Here is a 17,294-nt window from a genome sequence, read left to right as displayed (position 1 = left end):
GGCATGTTGATCTAGTGTTATACAGGTACGTAGCCCCCATTGAAACTAGTTGCGGTTCAACATATCACCGTCGACCGCAATTGGACGGCGGCCAGAGTGTCTCAGCGTCTCACGTCGCTGGCGCGATTATTGGGCAGACGCACCGCGCCCGTCGGATTAGGTTGTCGCAGCTCTTCCATATAACCCGCTTTGCAGCCATGTCACGTCTCTTCCTGCGCTCATCCTCCACTGTTGGCCAAGGCCCCCTGCAGTATGCCTATGGTCCGCTGCGTCTGCGGTCTCGATATCGATACCGGGCGGATGGCCCCCCATCTCGCCGGGAAGAGACATCGGGCTGAACTTAGCACGCGCGGACTGTCAGGGCGAGGCTCTGCAGTGAGGGAGAGTCAACACCAGGTGGCGCCTGATACACAGCCATCCCCCTCGGTGTCTCCTCCCGCCCTCGAATGCGTCTGTGGAGAGGCAGTGGCGTTCAGAAACGAGGCCCAGAGGCAGAGGCACTTGGGCGGGAACAGGCATCGGCGCGGTCTCCAGCATATGCAACGCCAGGCAGGTCCGTCGCGCGAATGTATGCGCTGGCACTTGGACTGCACCCTAACGCCGGTTATCTGCGCCAGATGCCCAGCGACGCTCTGACAAGGCTGCGCCGAATCATACGGCTACGCCGCTGGCCAGCATGCAGCGGACCATACTGACTTGCCTGCCTTGTCTGCCACTGGGTCGTTGTGCTTCTGCGGCGAGATCATCAAGCTGAGAAGTGCTCGACAGAGGGAGCGGCACCTGTGTGGAAGGAGACACCTCGAAGGCATGAAACGTGCTTGTCATGCCCAGCTTGAAGGTCATTGTTCACCGCCTCGGTTTGCTGCATATATGCTAGAGCTCACGCGTGCGCACATACTAGATCCCGCGCAGCCTCCTGATGCCGGTCCTCCGCCGGCGCCCAGTTCTTCTAATGAAGGGAGGCGACCACACATCCCTTCAACAGCAGTACGCTGCGACATATGCAGCATCCTGCTCGACGACATGCAGGCATACCGCATGCACATGCAGGGCGGCGCACACAAGCGCGCTCTGACGGAGCTGGCCGTCGCCTCCGCCAGCTCCGGGTACATCCGCTGCCCCATCTGCGAGCGCGACCTCCCGGCGGCGCGCTGGGGATCCCACGTAGAGGGAGATCAGTATCACCGCAGGCGCCAGCAGTACGCAGATGTGACCGCACAGACGCAGTCGGCGCAGCTGAACCGGAACGGCGTGTCGGTGACGGGCGAGGCGGGTGGCATCGACTTCGGCACTGTCGAGGTTGACTCTGTACATGCGTTTTCTGCGGAGTGCACCCTGGAAGTGACGGTGTCCAATGACGATCCGGGGACCCTGATTTCCCTTGCGCTCATCAAGTTCTCCTCGTCCTATAGGGGAACCCAGAGCTCCAGGTACGCCACTTGCCCTACCCACACCGTGACCGTCTGCGGCTCTAATCATCCGGTGCATCCCAGTTCTCCGCCGTCCTGCGCGGCGCCTCGCGCTTCGTCAACGACGGCAAGCCGCGCACGGTCCTCATCACCTTCCACTCCTCGTACGTCGGCCGCTTCGAGGACATGCTCGAGTTCGAGTTCCACGACGTGCGCCGGAAGGAGCGCTTCGTGATCCTGCGGCGCGTGCAAGCCGTCGTCGGGCCCGCGGCCGATTACGACGCGCTCAAGTCCAAGGGCCCGTACCGCCGACCCATCTTCCGCCCGCTCGAGCCGACTCCGCACGCCGTCCCTACGAGGCGCCCCCCGACATGGAGCAAGGTGCGGTGGGCGGTCAAGCTGCCGGAGTTTCCCGTCCCGAAGGCGTTGGCGGACGTATTGAATGCAGCGAATGTGAAGAAGACCGTGGGCGAGATCCGTGGCAGGTTCATGCCTGGGGATTTGAACATGGGGACGTACGGCAAGTTCTGGAGCACGCTGCTCCATTCCGAGGAGTGGCAACAGAGGTTTGTTTCTCCACGTGTTACGGTTATAGGTTATACTGAATATGCCCGTTGTTAGTGTGGATTGGCGCGTAACGATGTATCCGCGCCCGCTTATGCGTGGCAGTCGATACGAGTAAGTTCGGTTCATGGTACCATGGTGCTTCAGCCTCGAGCGTGCTGACAGATGGACAGACTCGCATCCCGGGTCTCAGAGAGGACAAGCCCATAGTGCGAGTCGGAGACAATCTCCTCGTGTGCAAGCAGGACTTTAACATCTGGCACGAAGCCGTGGTCCACGAGGACTTCTTGCCGGAACTGCTCGTGCACATCAACCCGAAGTTCAAGCTCGGCTCGTCTCGGGCAAGGTCGACGTCAAGTTCCAGCTGAATCGCATGCCGTGGCGGCGGCGCCAGCAGGCGGTCGTGCTCGACAACAACCAGTCTCGCATTCTGTTTCCTACTAGCAGTCATGCTCGGATCTGCATCGCCCTTCTGCAGCGGAGATCGGTGCCTTCGATTTCAATGACCAAACTCTCATCGATAATCCGGAACAGAAGGAAGTAGTCGCGGCCATATCCAATGCCCTCCAGGCAGCGTTCCATTCGTGATCTTCGGCCCGTATGTACCGTGCTTTTACTCGACAATGGAGTCGCCGAGCTGACGCCGAGCAGCCCTGGTACTGGCAAGACGGTGACCTGGTCGAGTCAGCCCTCCAGATCCTCAAAACAACCGGAGGCGCGCCTGCTCATGTGCGCACCGACGAACATCGCCGCCGACCAGCTCGCGTTCAAGCTAAGGGAATGGGTCCGAGCAATCTGTTCAGGCTCAATGCCTCTGGCGTCCTATCAAAGCCAGCTGCAGAAGATGCTCGAGGATTTCTGCATGATAACGGGAACAGGGTGTATGCCATGCCTGAAGCCGAAGTCCTGAAGTCTTTCAGGGTCGTCGTGACGACCTGCGTGTCTGCGGCTGTCCCGCATGGCCTGGGCCTTGCCAGCGGCTGGTTTACGCATGTGTTCGTTGACGAGGCGGGCCAGTGCTTGGAGCCGACACGATGATACCCTCAAGCTCTCGCCGACGCGAACACGAACATCGTTCTTGCGGAGACACCAAGCAGCTGGGTCCGGTCATCCACTCGAGCATCGCTCGCCAACTCGGACTGGGCGTAGCTACATGGAACGATTGTTCAAGATGCCAGTCTATGATCTGAGCGCTTACAGAGGAATAACGTTCGTAGCGTCCCCTTCATCGACTGGATCTTGCTGATTCTGGTTGCAGGATCACGAAGCTCGTAAAGCATTTCAGGTCGCACCCCGCGATCATTGCGTTTCAAACCAACGTTTCTACGCGAATGAGCTGCTGCCCTGCGGTGATGAGGCTATTACTCACAGCATGCTTCGGTCGACGTGCCTAGATGGCCTGACACCTAAGTTCCCGATCGTATTCCACGGTGTCGGTGGCAGGGATGAGCAGGAGGAAGGTTCGCCTTCCTATTCAACAAGGAAGAGGCATCGCTGGTCGCAAAGTATTGCGAGGAGCTCATCAAAGACCGGAAGGTTCCTCTTAGTACGCTTCGTGATTTACTCGCGCATCGTGGTTGTTGACGCCGACCTCGCCAGATGCAAAGGACATCGGAATCATCAGCCCGTACACTGCGCAATGCGGAAAGATTCGCGCATTGCTCAGACGGTCCTCAACTCGGCTAGAAGGCGTGAAGGTGGGGACCACGGAGCTTTTTCAAGGGCAGGTGAGTCCCTCCTGACTTCGCGTGTTTGAAGGTCTGAATGGCCCAAATCTGCCGATGCAGGAACGTCGCGTGATCATCATATCGACTGTACGCAGCAATCCCGCGCATGCGCTCAGAGACGTGCGGCAGCGGTTGGGCTTTGTCGGCGATCCGCAGAGGTTCAACGGTCAGTCATGTATCGAGTAGCTATTGTCCGACATACCATTCTTACGGTATGCGTTAGTCGCTATCACCCGAGCACGAGCCCTTCTCATCGTCGTTGGTGACCCGGATGTCCTCACACTTGACGGCGTCTGGAAGGAGTTTCTAGCCTACGTCAAGGGTAATGGCGGGTGGAGAGGCAAGGATGTTTCGCACGGCGATGGTTCGGATCCGGGTAGTGCCGCCCAGGAAGAGGCCAGAGAGTTGATCCAGAGGCTTCAGTCGATGACCATAGAGAATGCCGACGGATGGAAGGTCCCGAATCCAGACGACTCCGACTCGGAGCGAGATGATGAGGCGTATGATGATAGGCCATTTGCGATGGAAGATTAATGCTCGGATGGCTGTTGTGAAGATTCCACATAGTCACGGAGCTGGTCTTGTTCAAGCAGTGTACTGGATAGTATGCGCTCGGCTTGTGAAATGTTGAAAGATTGCATGCATGCCTGTAAATTAGAGCAGAACGAGATGACACATGCCTATACTCCCGCATTACGCGTCTGAGTTATCCTCGTCACCCTTTTCCAGTCCCAACAGTGTCGGAAGCTCCGACCAAAGGTCTATGCGCCTGCGCCTCTCTCGTCTCAGCAGTACCTTCACGCAAAATGCACAGAGAGGGTATTGGGATCTTGGCTGCTTCTTGGCCTCGTAGGAGCGTATGAGTTTGTCCCAGGACAGAAGGGCGTCGCCTTCCCCCGCTTCGATGCTGTCTCCGATGCAACGGGTGATGATGGAATGGATAGAGGTATTGCAGCGCCCTCCGGGTCCCAAGCATTCGTTGTTCGCCATGATAGGGACGAAAGTGCTCTTGAGTAAGGACAGCACGTAAAGACTGCAGAGCTTAGATCTTGCGCCGATGCACCGCTCCACGTCGTCTGGGCTCAGTGTATCCGCCGTGCCGTCGGAGCGCACGTATCCCTCCAGTAGCTGGTTCGGTTCCAACTGGCAGCAGAGATATAACGCCGCAGGGAGCAACGACAGCGTATCCGTGAGACGCGCCAGGTTGACCGCCACAATCGCGTACGCGAGCGCAGGGTTCATTAGCTGGACCCTCTTCTCCCACGCATCCAATGTGTCTGGAAAGTATCGTTCGAGCTCCTCCAGGTAATCCTGTAGGAGCGGTTTGATGCTGTACTTGTGCGCGAGTCGGATGCAGTTGGCGAGGTCATCCAATTCCAAGAAGCGGCATGGCGAGAATCTGACCCAGCGTCACTGAAACGAACGTCCCGGCATGGATTGAACACGTACTGCTTGGGCGAGAGGGCAGCGAGCAGCGAGCGAAGCTCTGCGGCTGTGTCTGTGACGTGGACAACGGGGTATTCGTCCCCGACGTCCGGGACCGGCTGAGGGAGGGAGAACATATCGCGGAAAAGGTCGGAGTGCGTCCCAAGCAAGCCTTTGTAGACGCGGAAGCCGATGTTCTGCGCGACAATGACGATGTTCCCGTCCTCGTACCAGAATTTTTCATCGCGGCTGAATGCCTCCTTCGGCTCGTCTGTAGAATCGGACTCGGTCCGAGGTCGCTTGCGGCTCGGTGCCTCGGTGGGCAGAGTGCTGGGCTCATTCCCAGCCATAATGACTTGGAGAGTGTCCTGATTCGCACAACAAGTTCAATTAATATTCTTATATCGCTTCTGAATGGCAGGTACATCTAGTTACAACTCACTAAGTTACAAGTGCCAGTCAAGGCCTAAACTGACCGTCTATCTCAGACTGCGCAAGTTGGGATTCACAGGTAGCGACACAATCGACGAGCTGGATTTGAGCGTTTGAACATCGAGTGTCGCGATCTTGACCGTGCCAGTCTGGTGCCAGTGCCACTGGAGGTACCTTAGCAGAAAATAGGCACGTGATCAGATGTCGATGGCAACGCCGTTGGACTTTTCTTTCATTTCATCCTTCAAAGTGAACTTCGGGCCTACTGGTACCATGACGCGCCCACCAAGTAAATGTATCCGCCTGCAGCATCGCAGATACACGTAACAGTGCTACTAGTAGTAACTAGTAGTCCTAGATCAAGTCCGTCCACAAGTCATATCCTCCGCAGCCTCGAAGGTCATCTATCTGTTTGCCTATTGGTAGTAGGTCAAACAGTGCTATGATCATGCATGTCGATGCCAACATATTTACGTACCACTGGTATACTCGGCGCCTCTAAAGCCAAAACGTCTGGCAGGTCTTCCCAGACACCTTTGCGTATCGTCTTCTCTCGCTGTAGCAATATTTTCGCACACAAATTGCAGAGAGGGTTGCGCTTTCTCTGACAATATATGCGGATGACTGAGTCCCAAGGCCTCAGGACGTCGTACCCTTCGCCACCAATCGGGGGTTCCATGCGTCGTGTTCGGATGGTTGCAAGAGCGGCATTACAAGAGCCGGTGACATCCACACATTTCTTGACTTCGTTCGTGGACAAGGGTGCGAAGATGTCGTATACCGCGCGCATATAAAGAGCACTGAGCCTCGCCTTGCCGTTTATGCACCGTCCGAGGTCTTCTGAACTGAGGATGTCCACCGTGCCGTCAGGACGCGTGTATCCGTCCAGCAGCTGTGAGGCATCTAGCTGACAACAGGTGTACAGAGCTCCGTTGAGCAACGACAGCGTGTTCGTGAGGCGGGCTAGGTTCACAGCCGCGATCGCGTACGAGGCTCCCCTCCCCGACTGAGATCTCTTGTCCCATGCATCAAAGCAGTCCGGGAAGTATCGTCCAAGCTCTTGCACGGAATCTTGAAGCAGATCCTCGATGCCGTACTTGTGCGCGAGTCGGATGCAGTTCGCGACATCGTCGGACCTGAGTTTGAGGCGCCCGATGAACCTGCTATGAATAGGTAAGGGTGAGCAATGCTGACGTTGCGATGTGCATGTGTCAAGACTTACTGCTCAGGCAGGAGCACCGCTAGGAGCGAGCGGATCTCAGACGCTGTGTCCGTGACGTGGACAACAGGGCAGTCTCCCAGTGTCTCGTCTTGCTTATCATCCACAGCGGGCTGTGCCAGACTGAATATGTCCCGGAATACGTCGGAATGCGTAGCGAGCAGGCCCTGATAGACCCGGAAGCCTGTCTCCTGCGCAATGATGACGATGTTCCCATCCTCGTACCAGAACTTTTCATCGCGGCCAAACGCCGGATGCTCAGGTCGATCCGCACTAGACTCGGAGTCAGCACGTAGCCGTTTGCGTCGTGGCTGTCCGGAAGGCATGCTGGACTGCTCGCGCAGGAGGGTGATGGTTGCACGGAGTCCTAGTGACTGCGCGAACGGGAAACGAGACGATCGCGACTTGAAATGATCGGCGGACTATACACCATTAGGCACGTGATCTGCCGCGGTCGCATATCCTGATGCTGCTCACACATGCAGGCTTGGCCTAAGCATCTGCGAAAATACCTAGGTTAGGCAGGCGGATAGATCAGGACAGGTCCAGAATTTCGCTGGCTCAGATTATTGCTAGCGTACGATGACAGCGAACGTGGTACAGGGCCGATATGCGGGCCGATGTAAGGTCACGGTGGGCCTACTTATTATTACTCGCAGTCATCAACCGGAGGAACCAGAACCACAAGAAGCATGATCTCAGGAGCAAAAGGTTGTGACTTATATGTGTACCTCGAGGATCGGAAAGGTTCGGGAAACAGGTGGGTGTGAGTATATGTGCCCGTTAAAACACCATACTACGGTCATGAAGCTCCACAGTCAACATCTATCATCACGTTTCGACGCAGGTGTTCGAGCTAGACAAGTATCCGTCAGAAAAGCAAATAGATCCTAAGGATATGATGAACCTGCCTTTGACGACTGTACACTGTATCTCTTAGTCGCTGTCATCGGACTCAGAACTCGAGTCCGAGTCAGAACTTGAACTTGAGTCCCCTCCTCATCTCTGCCTTTGTCTTTGCCCTCCGGGTCGACTAGGCCAAGCAGTTTGTCCAATTCCTTCCACAAATCTTCGCGCAGTGTCTTCTCCCGATAGCACATACTCGATACGCACGGCGAACAGAGACGCGTCGACTTCTTCGCGCAATCATAGGCACGTATGCGCCTCTCCCATGAGTGCAGAAGATCGCAGAGTATTTGACGGTCCTTGCACTTGCTCCATTGCGCCTGTATCTGTTTAGCGGCCTTGCTACAGGGACATGCTGTGACCTGCGGATAGTCTCTGAAGACTTCACGGGTAAACCCGGATGCACGGGCGCAGAGCTCCGCTTTCCCGTCGATGCACCGTTCGAGGTCTTCTGAGGACAGCATCTCCACGACCCCATCTATTCGCGTCAAGCCACGGACGAGCTGCCAACCTTCCATCTGACAGCATGCGTAGAGAGCAGCGGGGAGGATTGATACCGTGTTCGTGAGGCGCGCCAGATTCACTGCAATGATCGCATGCCGTTTTGTTGGGGCTTTGGCCCTGGTGTCCCACCACTTGAATTCGACGGGGAAGTATCTTTTGATCTCCGCCAAAGAGTCCTCGAGCAGGTCCGTGATCGCGTACTTGTGCGCAAGTCGGACGCAATTCGCCACGTCTTCAAATTCAAACTTGTGGCGTCTCATGTACCTGCAATGAAGTTCAATGGTGCCCGAAGAACCTCATCAACGGAATCAAAGACATACCGTCTAGCATCCAAGAGCACTGTCAGAAATGAGCGCAATTCAGCCGGCGTATCGGTGACATGAACAACGGGGCAATCGCTCGGGGCTCCCTGAGAGTGGTCCGAAGGCTGCGCGAGGGCGAACATGTCTTGAAACACCTCGGAGCTCGCAGAGAGCAAGCCCTTGTAGACGCAAAAGCCGACGTGTTGCGCGACGATGATGATGTTGCCGTCCTGGTACCAGAACTTCGCGTCTCGGCTGAACGGCGGGTCGTTCGATTGACTCGCAGAGTCAGACCCGGCGCGAGGTCGTTTGCGTGGTGGATGTTTGGAGTGCTGCAGGGTTGAGACAGAGCTCATAATGGAGGGATAGCACCGGTGTCTAGGCTGGGCAAGATACAAGGTGATGCTAACGCGACGACATCCAAGTGGCAAGTGGACTTCCTCGCAGGGTTCGATGCGCTGGCCATGAGAGCACGTGATCGCGTTCGGACGTCGCGGCAAAGCTTGAAGCTAACTGGATTGAAATTTGAAGCTTTCAGTGGACCTCGAAACCCGCAACAGCAACACATTAAGACTATCCTCTCCCCGTCAAGAGAGAATTGATAGGCTTCCTACTAAGATATAAGACCAACAGATGTGCATTACAACGTCTGCGGCCCGCCATATCTCCGACTTCGACATACTAGCCTTTACAATTACACCATGGACGGGAGGATATAGCAGGTGCTACAGGTAATTAACAGGTATCCAATTCACTGAACAACGGATGTTAACATCAATTTCCCTCGGTGCCCCCACTTTCCTCCTGTCCCTCCTGGTCCCAACCAACACCTAGCAATTCCGGTAGTTCTAACCAACTCCCTGCGCTGCATCTTGTCTCTCACGCACAGCGCTGTGATGCATGAGGGACAGAGAGGGGAAACAAGCTCTGCTAATGGCCGCTTGGTACGATCGTACCTCCATATATCCTCCTTCGCCGAGTCGAGAAGATCATATCCTCGGCTCACCGCGGCGGCACTCCCGGTAAATCGTAGAGAGGTGATGGACTCCTGGCAAAGGTTACCGGACACCACGCAATCCGCATTTTCCATGGACCTGAAGAGATTGCGAATGAACGGCACTGTGCGTATGCAGAGCTTCGCCTTTCCGTCGATACACAACTCGAGATCCTCTCGGCTCAGAGCGTCCACCACGCCGTCCTTGCGTTTGTAGCCGTCCAGCAGCTGCCGGGCGTCCAACTGGGAACACGCATAGATAGCGGCAGGTAGCAAGGACACCTCGCCCGTCAGGCGCATCAGGTTGACTGCGACGATCGCGTGTTCTGGCTCCGAGCTCTCGGCTCTGGTATCCCATGCGTCGAAATCGTCCGGGCAGTACTGTTTGAGCGCTTTCAACGAGTCTTCGAGGAGGTCCTCAATTCTGTACTTGTGCGCGAGTCGTATGCAATTGGCCATGTCATCGAACTCGAAGTCTAGGCGCTGCATGTACCTGGTACGTGCCGATCCATTCAGTGTCAACGGGTGAATCTGCGAAGACAATACATACTGCCTCCCTTCCAGCAGAATCATTAGCAGCGAACGCATCTCGTCCGCCGTATCCGTGACATGGACGATGGGACAATCTTCCGGAGTCTGTTCTCGGGATTGGTTCGGAGCAGGTTGCGCAAGACTGAACATGTCGCGAAACACCTCGGAGGGTCTCGAGAGCATGCCCTTATAGACACGGAAGCCGACGTCTTGCGCGACGACGATGATGTTCCCGTCGTCGTACCAAAACTGCTTGTCTCGGCTGAAAGAGCCTCTCGAGTCTGGCTGACTTCTGGAGCTGCACTCCGAGTCCTTGCGAGAACGTTTGCGCGGCGGCTTTTCGGATCCTGAGGACAGCGTGCTCGACGAAGTGCTCATAGTGAGAGAAGAACAGCTGGGCGTAAGTTAGGCCTCGTAGACTCAGACTGGCGAGACACGATGCAAGGCTCGGGCTGAGTACGGCGTCGCTGGGAACTCTGACGGTTTCGAGTTGGCAACAAGACAGTAGTCAATCACGTGGCCACGTGTAACTCTCGAGTGAGCACGCTGAGGATGCTTTGCGAGGCCGAGGTCTCCACAACAGTCTAGTGTACTATGACAAGATCACAATGCTAGGCCAAGGCATGCGAGGAGCGAAAATTGAGGTAAACGGTTGAACGAATAGAACCAGCGATATATTGCTCGATGAATATCATGCAGTCTGAAGAGATCGAACTGACTGGTATTCAAGTTATAGCACGAGATAGTACTTATGAAGGAGCACATGTCCGTAAATTGAACCGGTAAGTTCCAGCTGTCGAAGTGCCGGAACAAGGATGTACACAGAGAACGCTCGATATACCCCTTCGGATGATGATTGACCAAGGAAGATTCATCGTTCTTTCCATGCTGACGCCTAGCGTTCGATGTTTATCAGGCGGACAATGACCACAAACGGATTACACAAGGCCTACCTCGTCGCCGATGAGCTGCTGTTTCAATTTTCCTCGCCTTCATTCCCTTCCTCCTCCGCACCGCTTCCCTCTTCCTCATCGTCCTCATCTAGGTCGAGCAGCTCCGGAAGTTCCGACCATACTTTAATGCGTGCGATCTTCTCCCGTTTGCGCAGGGCCGTGATACAAGACGAGCAAATGGGCCAGGCAGGTCTAGGTTTCACCTTGGGGTCCTGTGCCTTGATGAATCCGTCCCATGGACCGAGCACATCGGCATCGCCACACTCAAGTGACGTTCGAAGTATAAACGACTGTAATTTGAGTATAGCCACCCTACAGTGATCGTCAGCCATCTTGCAATGTGGATTATCGAGGGCTCCGATGCTCTCGAAAGAATGTCGCATATGTCGAGTGCACAGCTTTGCTTTCCCATCGAAGCAGCGTGCGAGGTCCTCCGAGCTGAGTGTCTCGATGACGCCGTCTCCGCGTACCCGCCCTTCCAGGATGTCGTCACCATCTAATTGACAACAGCTGTACAACGCGGCAGGAAGGATGGACTCAGTGTTAGTGAGGCGCGCGAGGTTCACTGCCACGATCGCATCCGCTGGGTCGTTGCATTTCAGCCGACAGTCCCATGCGTCGAAGCTCTCAGGGAAGTAGCGTTTTAACTCCTCCAAGGAGTCCTCGAGCAGATCCTGGATGCCGTATTTATGGGCAAGGCGAACACAGTTTGCGATATCGTCAAACTTGAGTGCGACCCGGCGGATGTATCTGTCAAAGAGGCATTATTGGTACACATAGACACACCCAAGGAGTCAAAACACGCACTGTCTGCCACTAAAGAGGACGGCCAGTAGCGAGCGGATTTCGGCCACCGTATCCGTAACGTGGACAATGGGACAGCCGTCGAACACATCGTCTTGGGAGGTACTCGGAGTAGGCTGCGGGAGATTGAACATATCGCGGAAAATCTCCGACTGTGCGGACAGCCAGCCCTTGTAGACGCGAAAGCCAACGTCCTGCGCGACGAGTATGACGTTCCCGTCGTCGTACCAGAATTCACCATCGTGGCTGAACGCGGGCAACGTCGAGCTGTGGGAAGTAGTCCGTGTACGAGGGCGTTTGCGCACTGGCTCCCCAGAGGCTTGCGACTCAGTTGGATGGCTCATGGCGGAAGAACAGCACTGGGACGTAGTTGTGTTCGAGGACGCGGTTGACAGGTCGCGCGAGCAATGTGCTGGCAGCCACATGTGCACGTGATCGCGTAATAATCCAAATATCCGAGAGGTATTGCGCATATTATCAGCCCTGCATATTCGGCATGCATATGTTACGGCTACTATGTAGTAATGCATACCGCTGCTTCACGTCGCTCAGGCTATTACAGGCAAGCCCAGGTGCGGTGCCAGCCTGCTCCTCACGAAGTCATCAATGTCATGTAATTTCACGCCCAGCTTCAGGACGTTCTCGTCGGGTATCTCCTTCGTCCCGTACATGCCCAACTCGTTGTAGAGCTGGAACATGACGTCGCGGTCGGGGACGTGCGTAGTTGGTAGCACCGTGTACACGCATTCCTTGCCGGTGACTAGCAGAACAGAATCGTCAGGGCGTGGTATATAGAATGCAGTGGACTGCTTACTCTTCTTGACACTCGCGGTGATGTCCAATGGCGTGATTCTAGCGTTGGTGCAGTAGAGGTATTGGTGATTGAGCTCGTCTTTCTTCGGGTTCCATTGGTCGAAGATCGCCTTGGTGATGCCAGACAGGTCCTTCTCGACATATAGCATCGCCACTGTCGAATGATCAGCTTACTGTCGCATGCTCGTAAGCCTGATAGCATACATTGCGTATCTTCCTTCACGATAGGTTGGCGGAACTCCACTTGATCTTTGTCAGGATGGTACACCATGTGCGAGCGGTAGACCATGTTCTCGTAGAAGTTACCGGTGTACAAAAACACAGCTGGAAGTCCCGTCTCCCGGATGTAGTCGTCCACCTGATATTTGCCTGGCTTTCTGACATCAGTCATGGGTGCCAGGTAGAGTTGATCGATGCAGCCAACCTTCGTAAATGCGAGACACGAGCCGCCCGCCCGATATCTTCCTCGAGCTCGGGAGCGTGCTCCACACGAAACATTCTACGCCCGCAGCCAATGCTGCATCAACAAGGTTCTTTCCCTGTCTCTCTTCGCTACCGGGGTCATCTTTGATTTTCTGCCGCGGATGAGTAAGCCACAATTCAGTACGTACTTACAAGATCGCCATAGCTCACCGGGTCGTAGAAATTGGTAACACCGAACACGCCCCAACAGTCTTTGAGCGCGGCGCTGACATCGGCCGGGGCAGTCAGGTCGGCGCGCACTACTTCCGCGCCCAGCTTCGCCAACTCCTGCGCCTTGGCCGACGCGGGGTCTCGGGTGAGCGCGCGTACTGTATACTGGTCTGGGTGCTGTAGCAGCAGGTTGGCAATCGAGCCACCTGGTGTACGAATTGAATCAATGGGGGATACGCTCGTAGTATGACATCATTTCATTAGACGAACCTTGGTTTCCCGTCGCACCGCAGACTGCAATACGTTTCGCCATCCTGTTCAGCGTTACGGACTTATGTATGCCTGGATGATGTTCGAACGACGTCGCTGTACTTATGTTGTCCCTCTCGTACACTGCGCTTGCTCATCCCACACGTGCGGACGGCGACTAAGGAGCTCCTTTGAGCATCTGTTCCGCCCAACACCACTCCCAACGTCAAAGCGGGCGTATGACGCCCCATGAAGCCCGCATGAACACTTCATAGACTATAATCTCTGTCAGCGACCAGGGGTCTTAGGGTTCTATCACGTAGCGGCGTCGCGGAATAGGCAGATCGAAGCGGCCAGTAGGTCACCGGTCAAAGTAGGCGGCCGCCTGGCGCGCGAACGCCGAATGGCCTGAAGGGCTTTACGAATGCGTGGCGCGCAGATTAGCGTCCGTGTTAGCTCGGACACCATATACAAGAAGGTTTGAACGGCGGTTGACTCGCCTGTCCGTTGGTGCGCGCCCCTTGTGTCCGTAAAAGGCGGCCGAACTCCCACAATCCGCACATCTATGTCTCGCTCTTCGTCAGCGTCCACGTCGCCGACATCATGAGACCCGCATGCCGTCCTGCATCGCGCGGCACGCAGAGAGCCGATTCATGCAAAACATGCAGAGTTGGCGACAGAGATGGTGAACCGAGGGGCAACCTAGATATGAAAGTAAGCATCAAGTAATCATGATGACATGCCATTAATCATAATCATGAAGACGTTGGACATTGAACGTTTGAACACCCACCGCGCACGAGCCAAATAACCTTTCACTTGTCCAAAACAGCAATCCGATACACCGAGCGACTTTTGAACGCCACCATGACATACCGAACAGCCCAGAAGGAGCGTGTGCGGATCGGATTCAAGAAGTCCTCGACATCGAGAAGGTGCCTGAGCAACCTAATCGACCATATGCTGCATATTTCCTTCCGTCATTGAACTTACACTCTGCTTATCCATCACGACCTCGCTGTCGTATAAATCCCCCCACGGCCCAGAAAGCGGACTTCCCAAACCAGTCAGTATCTTCCTACCGCGCCGCCCTCGACACACGTCCAACCGAAGATGGTCTTGAAGTTGTACGGCTCCCCCCTCTCCACCTGCACCCGGCGCGTCGCCGCCGTGCTCAAGGAGAAGAACGTTCCCTACGAGCTCATCGCCGTCGACCTGGCGTCTGGCGCGCACAAGTCTCCGGAGTACCTCGCGAAGCAGCCGTTCGGCCAGGTGCCGTACATCGTGGAGGAGGACGGCTTCCAGCTGTTCGAGAGCCGCGCGATCGGGCGGTACATCGCGCTCAAGTACGCGGGCCAGGGCAACAAGGTCCTACCGGACCCTGCGGACCTCCGGGCCGTGGCGAAGTTCGAGCAGGCGGCAAGCATCGAGCTGAGCAACTTCGACCCGTTCGCGAGTCAGATTGCGTTTGAGAAGGTGTTCAAGAAGTGAGCGGCCTCGAGGTTCAATGGACAGGTGGCTGACCAGCGCGACGCGTTACAGGAACAAGGGCCTGGGCGAGGCGGACCCTGCGCGCGTAGCGAGCCTGACGAACCAGCTCCTTGCGAAGCTCGACGCCTACGAAGTCATCCTGTCAAAGCAGAAATACCTCGCGGGTGACGTCAGTATCAGTTTTCTTCACCTATCTCAAATTAGTGAGCTGATGTCTTCGACAACAGGAGGTGACGATTGCGGACCTGTTCCATCTGACCTACGGGTCGATGCTCTCTCCGCTCGGCGTCAACGCACTCGAGGACGCTACGAAGCGGCCCAACCTGGCGCGGTAAGGACTTGATCGCATGTCTCCTATCCGTCCATCAAGGCGCTCATAATCCTGAACAGGTGGTGGAAGGACATCACTTCTCGGCCCTCCTGGCAGGCTGTGAAGAACGGGGCTTGAAGGCAGTGGGCGAGTCGAAGTGTTAATTTATATCTGTGGAAACTGACTGTAAACGTACCGTGTTGAGCGAGCGTTATCATCACATTCGGCACCAGTTCTTGACCAGTGTCGCGGTGATCCATGTACATATGTACGTGCGTGCCATTATGACTGGTCAAAGTGAGCACATATCAGTCCGAGGTCAAGAGTATACAAATGCGCCACCGAGGGATACTTTACGTGGTGGACCCTCTTGTGTCCATATGTGAGGTCCTGCGAATAATGCAAAGCGAACTGGAGGATGAACGCGCAAAGTACGGGTGCCGCTCGTATACATAATATAGGATGGCGATTGCACGTATCTAATAGAGGCTGATATCCAACATACATCTGAAGGCCGCGCGCGAGTGGTCCGTAGGTTTCTGGCAAGGGTCAAGCACCTAAGCGTCCATACAACACGGCGAGGGCTCTATTAGGCTGCTTGCCAGTCCACGGTGCTTCACAAAAACTAACAGGTATCTTCCAAGTATTGCTGTGCACGGCGAATGATTGTGAGACAACTCGAGCCATCGACCTACTATGGACGCGTCAAATACCGAGCCAAACGGTCCATGGGTGGCTACCTACCAGAGCAGTTGTGTCGCCTCAACATACCGCCAACTTCATCAAGAGCTGCGGGGAGCTTCGCCGCTCTTTGCTGAGAGGTGGCGGGCGTTCACTGAGACGAAGTGGTATGCCACCACTGTGAGCATCGCCAAACAGCCCAACGAGTTGGCAAGGTTGTATAGCTCGCTATGACTGATCATCTTGTCTACAGCACTATCAAGCATCGTCAAGGATAGTAGGTGATTGAGGTACGAACCGAGGTATGCGTCGGGGACGAGTTTGCGGTCGTGGTCCGGTCACCAGTGGTCGTCGCCAGAGCGGTATTTGGGCTTATTTGGCTGAGACCGCCGGTTTCCTGCCACACCCGACCTCGCCAGCGGCTTGCTTGACCTCCTCCTCATCGTTCTCGACATCACATCTACTACTTTACAGCCGACTATAACAAGATGCGAGCAACGGATATTCGTCGTAGCGACATGCCCGGACGTACGTGCACGAACGCTTGGAGTGTGTTTCGCGAAGCTCATGTTGAATTTGTTGTACCAGCTAAGGTCTACGTGAGTATCAACAGCTGCATGTTCGTCAGGGCCAACGATGGCTATGGGCAAACGACAAAACATATTTGAACGCGTTCTGATGCGGCGCATATGTAGAACCTGTGGTGGGGTGACAAGGAGCTCCCCAGGCAGAAGGGCCTGGTCCAGTACAGTGCGTGCACTCGTCTTGCTCTCCCACTACCACTGACTCTAATTCTCCGTGCCATCCTTTGCTATGCGACGTTGGTGTTGCTACTGTGTGTTTGCACAGGCATGTCCCCGATGAGGCAGCGCGCTACGCATCATATCATCCGCAACTGGGTCTTCAACGGTTACCGCCGCCTGTCGGGCCAGGTTGGCTACTGGATCGTTCCAGTCGCTATCGGTCAGTATCATGTTCAATACTTTTGGTCATTCCCTACATCGCACATACGTGTTCGAGGACCGTTGCTTTCGCCGTTTGAGTGAAAGCTGCTTATGTTCTCTCGAACCTTACCGTGTACCTCTGAGGAAATGTACATACATACTAATCCTTTTCTTGTTTTTCAGGCTACGGCACGTACGCGTGGGCGAAGCGCTACGATGCCTTCCACAACAGCAAGGCAGGGCACCTGGCCGCGCAGGGTGGCCACTAAATTAGATTTGCTGTTGAAGCGGAATACTAGAGATCTGGTGCTTCCATTAATGCGTGCTGTGAGACTTGGCTAAGCCGGATGGGTAGAGCGGTTCGCGCCCTTCATCATGTCGTGCCTGAAGTAGCGGTGCCCTT

At 55.4% G+C, this 17,294-nt stretch overlaps 10 protein-coding genes across 10 annotated transcripts; 3 read left to right on the top strand and 7 right to left on the bottom strand.

The window, feature by feature from the left end:
* Window positions 1–33: 33 nt before the first annotated feature.
* On the top strand, window positions 34–3,886 carry B0H18DRAFT_1010069 (P-loop containing nucleoside triphosphate hydrolase protein; the record flags this gene model as incomplete). The annotated part of the gene is given in 17 exon segments (XM_048028895.1): window positions 34–204; window positions 878–1,455; window positions 1,494–1,979; window positions 2,005–2,043; window positions 2,147–2,275; window positions 2,320–2,419; window positions 2,452–2,548; window positions 2,625–2,757; window positions 2,777–2,792; window positions 2,818–2,989; window positions 3,022–3,118; window positions 3,145–3,182; window positions 3,232–3,279; window positions 3,345–3,433; window positions 3,460–3,519; window positions 3,573–3,700; window positions 3,761–3,886. The coding sequence occupies 17 exon segments, from the start codon at window positions 198–200 to the stop codon at window positions 3,884–3,886; spliced, it is 2,343 nt and encodes a 780-aa protein (XP_047892910.1). The 5' UTR covers window positions 34–197.
* Window positions 3,887–4,313: 427 nt separating this feature from the next.
* On the bottom strand, window positions 4,314–5,734 carry B0H18DRAFT_389171 (uncharacterized protein). The gene is made up of 3 exons (XM_048037887.1): window positions 5,561–5,734; window positions 5,150–5,493; window positions 4,314–5,099 (listed from the first exon to the last, which is right to left on the bottom strand). Exons 2-3 carry the CDS (start codon window positions 5,473–5,475, stop codon window positions 4,394–4,396), a joined length of 1,032 nt encoding a protein of 343 aa, XP_047892909.1. The 5' UTR covers window positions 5,476–5,493; window positions 5,561–5,734; the 3' UTR covers window positions 4,314–4,393.
* On the bottom strand, window positions 5,475–7,163 carry B0H18DRAFT_1010059 (uncharacterized protein). The gene is made up of 4 exons (XM_048028894.1): window positions 6,780–7,163; window positions 6,036–6,720; window positions 5,561–5,973; window positions 5,475–5,493 (listed from the first exon to the last, which is right to left on the bottom strand). The coding sequence occupies exons 1-3, from the start codon at window positions 7,100–7,102 to the stop codon at window positions 5,962–5,964; spliced, it is 1,020 nt and encodes a 339-aa protein (XP_047892908.1). The 5' UTR covers window positions 7,103–7,163; the 3' UTR covers window positions 5,475–5,493; window positions 5,561–5,961.
* Window positions 7,164–9,038: 1,875 nt separating this feature from the next.
* On the bottom strand, window positions 9,039–10,474 carry B0H18DRAFT_933899 (uncharacterized protein). Its single transcript, XM_048041767.1, has 2 exons — window positions 10,033–10,474; window positions 9,039–9,975 (listed from the first exon to the last, which is right to left on the bottom strand). Exons 1-2 carry the CDS (start codon window positions 10,389–10,391, stop codon window positions 9,240–9,242), a joined length of 1,095 nt encoding a protein of 364 aa, XP_047892907.1. The 5' UTR covers window positions 10,392–10,474; the 3' UTR covers window positions 9,039–9,239.
* A 492-nt stretch (window positions 10,475–10,966) lies between these two features.
* Window positions 10,967–12,114, bottom strand: B0H18DRAFT_933897 (uncharacterized protein; the record flags this gene model as incomplete). Its single annotated transcript, XM_048041766.1, has 2 exons — window positions 10,967–11,716; window positions 11,768–12,114. The coding sequence occupies 2 exons, from the start codon at window positions 12,112–12,114 to the stop codon at window positions 10,990–10,992; spliced, it is 1,074 nt and encodes a 357-aa protein (XP_047892906.1). The 3' UTR covers window positions 10,967–10,989.
* Window positions 12,115–12,131: 17 nt separating this feature from the next.
* B0H18DRAFT_388947 (NAD(P)-binding protein) lies at window positions 12,132–13,956 on the bottom strand. The gene is made up of 6 exons (XM_048037885.1): window positions 13,487–13,956; window positions 13,217–13,422; window positions 13,008–13,158; window positions 12,788–12,952; window positions 12,585–12,737; window positions 12,132–12,530 (listed from the first exon to the last, which is right to left on the bottom strand). Exons 1-6 carry the CDS (start codon window positions 13,527–13,529, stop codon window positions 12,319–12,321), a joined length of 930 nt encoding a protein of 309 aa, XP_047892905.1. The 5' UTR covers window positions 13,530–13,956; the 3' UTR covers window positions 12,132–12,318.
* A 453-nt stretch (window positions 13,957–14,409) lies between these two features.
* B0H18DRAFT_388677 (glutathione transferase) lies at window positions 14,410–15,476 on the top strand. The gene is made up of 4 exons (XM_048037882.1): window positions 14,410–14,952; window positions 15,008–15,125; window positions 15,184–15,287; window positions 15,347–15,476. Exons 1-4 carry the CDS (start codon window positions 14,579–14,581, stop codon window positions 15,402–15,404), a joined length of 654 nt encoding a protein of 217 aa, XP_047892904.1. The 5' UTR covers window positions 14,410–14,578; the 3' UTR covers window positions 15,405–15,476.
* Window positions 15,360–16,308, bottom strand: B0H18DRAFT_388981 (uncharacterized protein). The gene is made up of 6 exons (XM_048037886.1): window positions 16,246–16,308; window positions 16,011–16,194; window positions 15,897–15,957; window positions 15,624–15,805; window positions 15,463–15,554; window positions 15,360–15,399 (listed from the first exon to the last, which is right to left on the bottom strand). The coding sequence occupies exons 2-5, from the start codon at window positions 16,033–16,035 to the stop codon at window positions 15,484–15,486; spliced, it is 339 nt and encodes a 112-aa protein (XP_047892902.1). The 5' UTR covers window positions 16,036–16,194; window positions 16,246–16,308; the 3' UTR covers window positions 15,360–15,399; window positions 15,463–15,483.
* Window positions 15,578–16,308, bottom strand: B0H18DRAFT_1010050 (uncharacterized protein). Its single transcript, XM_048028893.1, has one exon. It carries the CDS (start codon window positions 16,211–16,213, stop codon window positions 16,049–16,051), a length of 165 nt encoding a protein of 54 aa, XP_047892903.1. The 5' UTR covers window positions 16,214–16,308; the 3' UTR covers window positions 15,578–16,048.
* B0H18DRAFT_388679 (cytochrome b-c1 complex subunit 8) lies at window positions 16,019–17,263 on the top strand. The gene is made up of 6 exons (XM_048037883.1): window positions 16,019–16,249; window positions 16,422–16,475; window positions 16,536–16,546; window positions 16,643–16,697; window positions 16,797–16,910; window positions 17,075–17,263. Exons 2-6 carry the CDS (start codon window positions 16,436–16,438, stop codon window positions 17,158–17,160), a joined length of 306 nt encoding a protein of 101 aa, XP_047892901.1. The 5' UTR covers window positions 16,019–16,249; window positions 16,422–16,435; the 3' UTR covers window positions 17,161–17,263.
* Window positions 17,264–17,294: the final 31 nt, after the last annotated feature.

This window comes from Fomitopsis serialis (genome assembly GCF_022376445.1).
Source record: "Fomitopsis serialis strain Sig1Antser10 chromosome Unknown B0H18scaffold_37, whole genome shotgun sequence".
In the NCBI taxonomy this organism is placed as follows: Eukaryota; Fungi; Basidiomycota; class Agaricomycetes; order Polyporales; family Fomitopsidaceae; genus Fomitopsis; species Fomitopsis serialis.
The sequence above is the reverse complement of the archived record's forward strand: the minus strand, read 5'-3'. Positions and strand labels throughout refer to the sequence as shown.

Bases quoted from the DNA above. Each gene is read 5' to 3' on its own strand.
- B0H18DRAFT_388679 (XM_048037883.1), top strand. From the start codon at position 16,436: ATGCGAGCAACGGATATTCGTCGTAGCGACATGCCCGGAC. The intron at 16,698-16,796 runs GTGCGTGCACTC...GTGTTTGCACAG, and splicing joins GAAGGGCCTGGTCCAGTACA to GCATGTCCCCGATGAGGCAG. The intron at 16,911-17,074 runs GTCAGTATCATG...CTTGTTTTTCAG, and splicing joins GATCGTTCCAGTCGCTATCG to GCTACGGCACGTACGCGTGG.
- B0H18DRAFT_389171 (XM_048037887.1), bottom strand. From the start codon at position 5,475: ATGGCTGGGAATGAGCCCAGCACTCTGCCCACCGAGGCACCGAGCCGC. The intron at 5,100-5,149 runs GTACGTGTTCAA...ACGCTGGGTCAG, and splicing joins GCTGCCCTCTCGCCCAAGCA to ATTCTCGCCATGCCGCTTCT.
- B0H18DRAFT_1010059 (XM_048028894.1), bottom strand. From the start codon at position 7,102: ATGCCTTCCGGACAGCCACGACGCAAACGGCTACGTGCTGACTCCGAG. The intron at 6,721-6,779 runs GTAAGTCTTGAC...ACCTATTCATAG, and splicing joins GCGGTGCTCCTGCCTGAGCA to CAGGTTCATCGGGCGCCTCA.
- B0H18DRAFT_933899 (XM_048041767.1), bottom strand. From the start codon at position 10,391: ATGAGCACTTCGTCGAGCACGCTGTCCTCAGGATCCGAAAAGCCGCCG. The intron at 9,976-10,032 runs GTATGTATTGTC...GGCACGTACCAG, and splicing joins ATTCTGCTGGAAGGGAGGCA to GTACATGCAGCGCCTAGACT.
- B0H18DRAFT_1010050 (XM_048028893.1), bottom strand. From the start codon at position 16,213: ATGCTTGATAGTGCTGTAGACAAGATGATCAGTCATAGCGAGCTATAC.
- B0H18DRAFT_388947 (XM_048037885.1), bottom strand. From the start codon at position 13,529: ATGGCGAAACGTATTGCAGTCTGCGGTGCGACGGGAAACCAAG. The intron at 13,159-13,216 runs GTGAGCTATGGC...CATCCGCGGCAG, and splicing joins TTACCAATTTCTACGACCCG to AAAATCAAAGATGACCCCGG. The intron at 12,953-13,007 runs GTTGGCTGCATC...TCAGAAAGCCAG, and splicing joins CGTGTCTCGCATTTACGAAG to GCAAATATCAGGTGGACGAC.
- B0H18DRAFT_388981 (XM_048037886.1), bottom strand. From the start codon at position 16,035: ATGTTGAGGCGACACAACTGCTCTG. The intron at 15,958-16,010 runs GTAGGTAGCCAC...CGTCCATAGTAG, and splicing joins GAGGCGACACAACTGCTCTG to GTCGATGGCTCGAGTTGTCT. The intron at 15,806-15,896 runs GTTAGTTTTTGT...GACCCTTGCCAG, and splicing joins GCAATACTTGGAAGATACCT to AAACCTACGGACCACTCGCG.
- B0H18DRAFT_388677 (XM_048037882.1), top strand. From the start codon at position 14,579: ATGGTCTTGAAGTTGTACGGCTCCCCCCTCTCCACCTGCACCCGGCGC. The intron at 14,953-15,007 runs GTGAGCGGCCTC...GACGCGTTACAG, and splicing joins TTTGAGAAGGTGTTCAAGAA to GAACAAGGGCCTGGGCGAGG. The intron at 15,288-15,346 runs GTAAGGACTTGA...AATCCTGAACAG, and splicing joins AAGCGGCCCAACCTGGCGCG to GTGGTGGAAGGACATCACTT.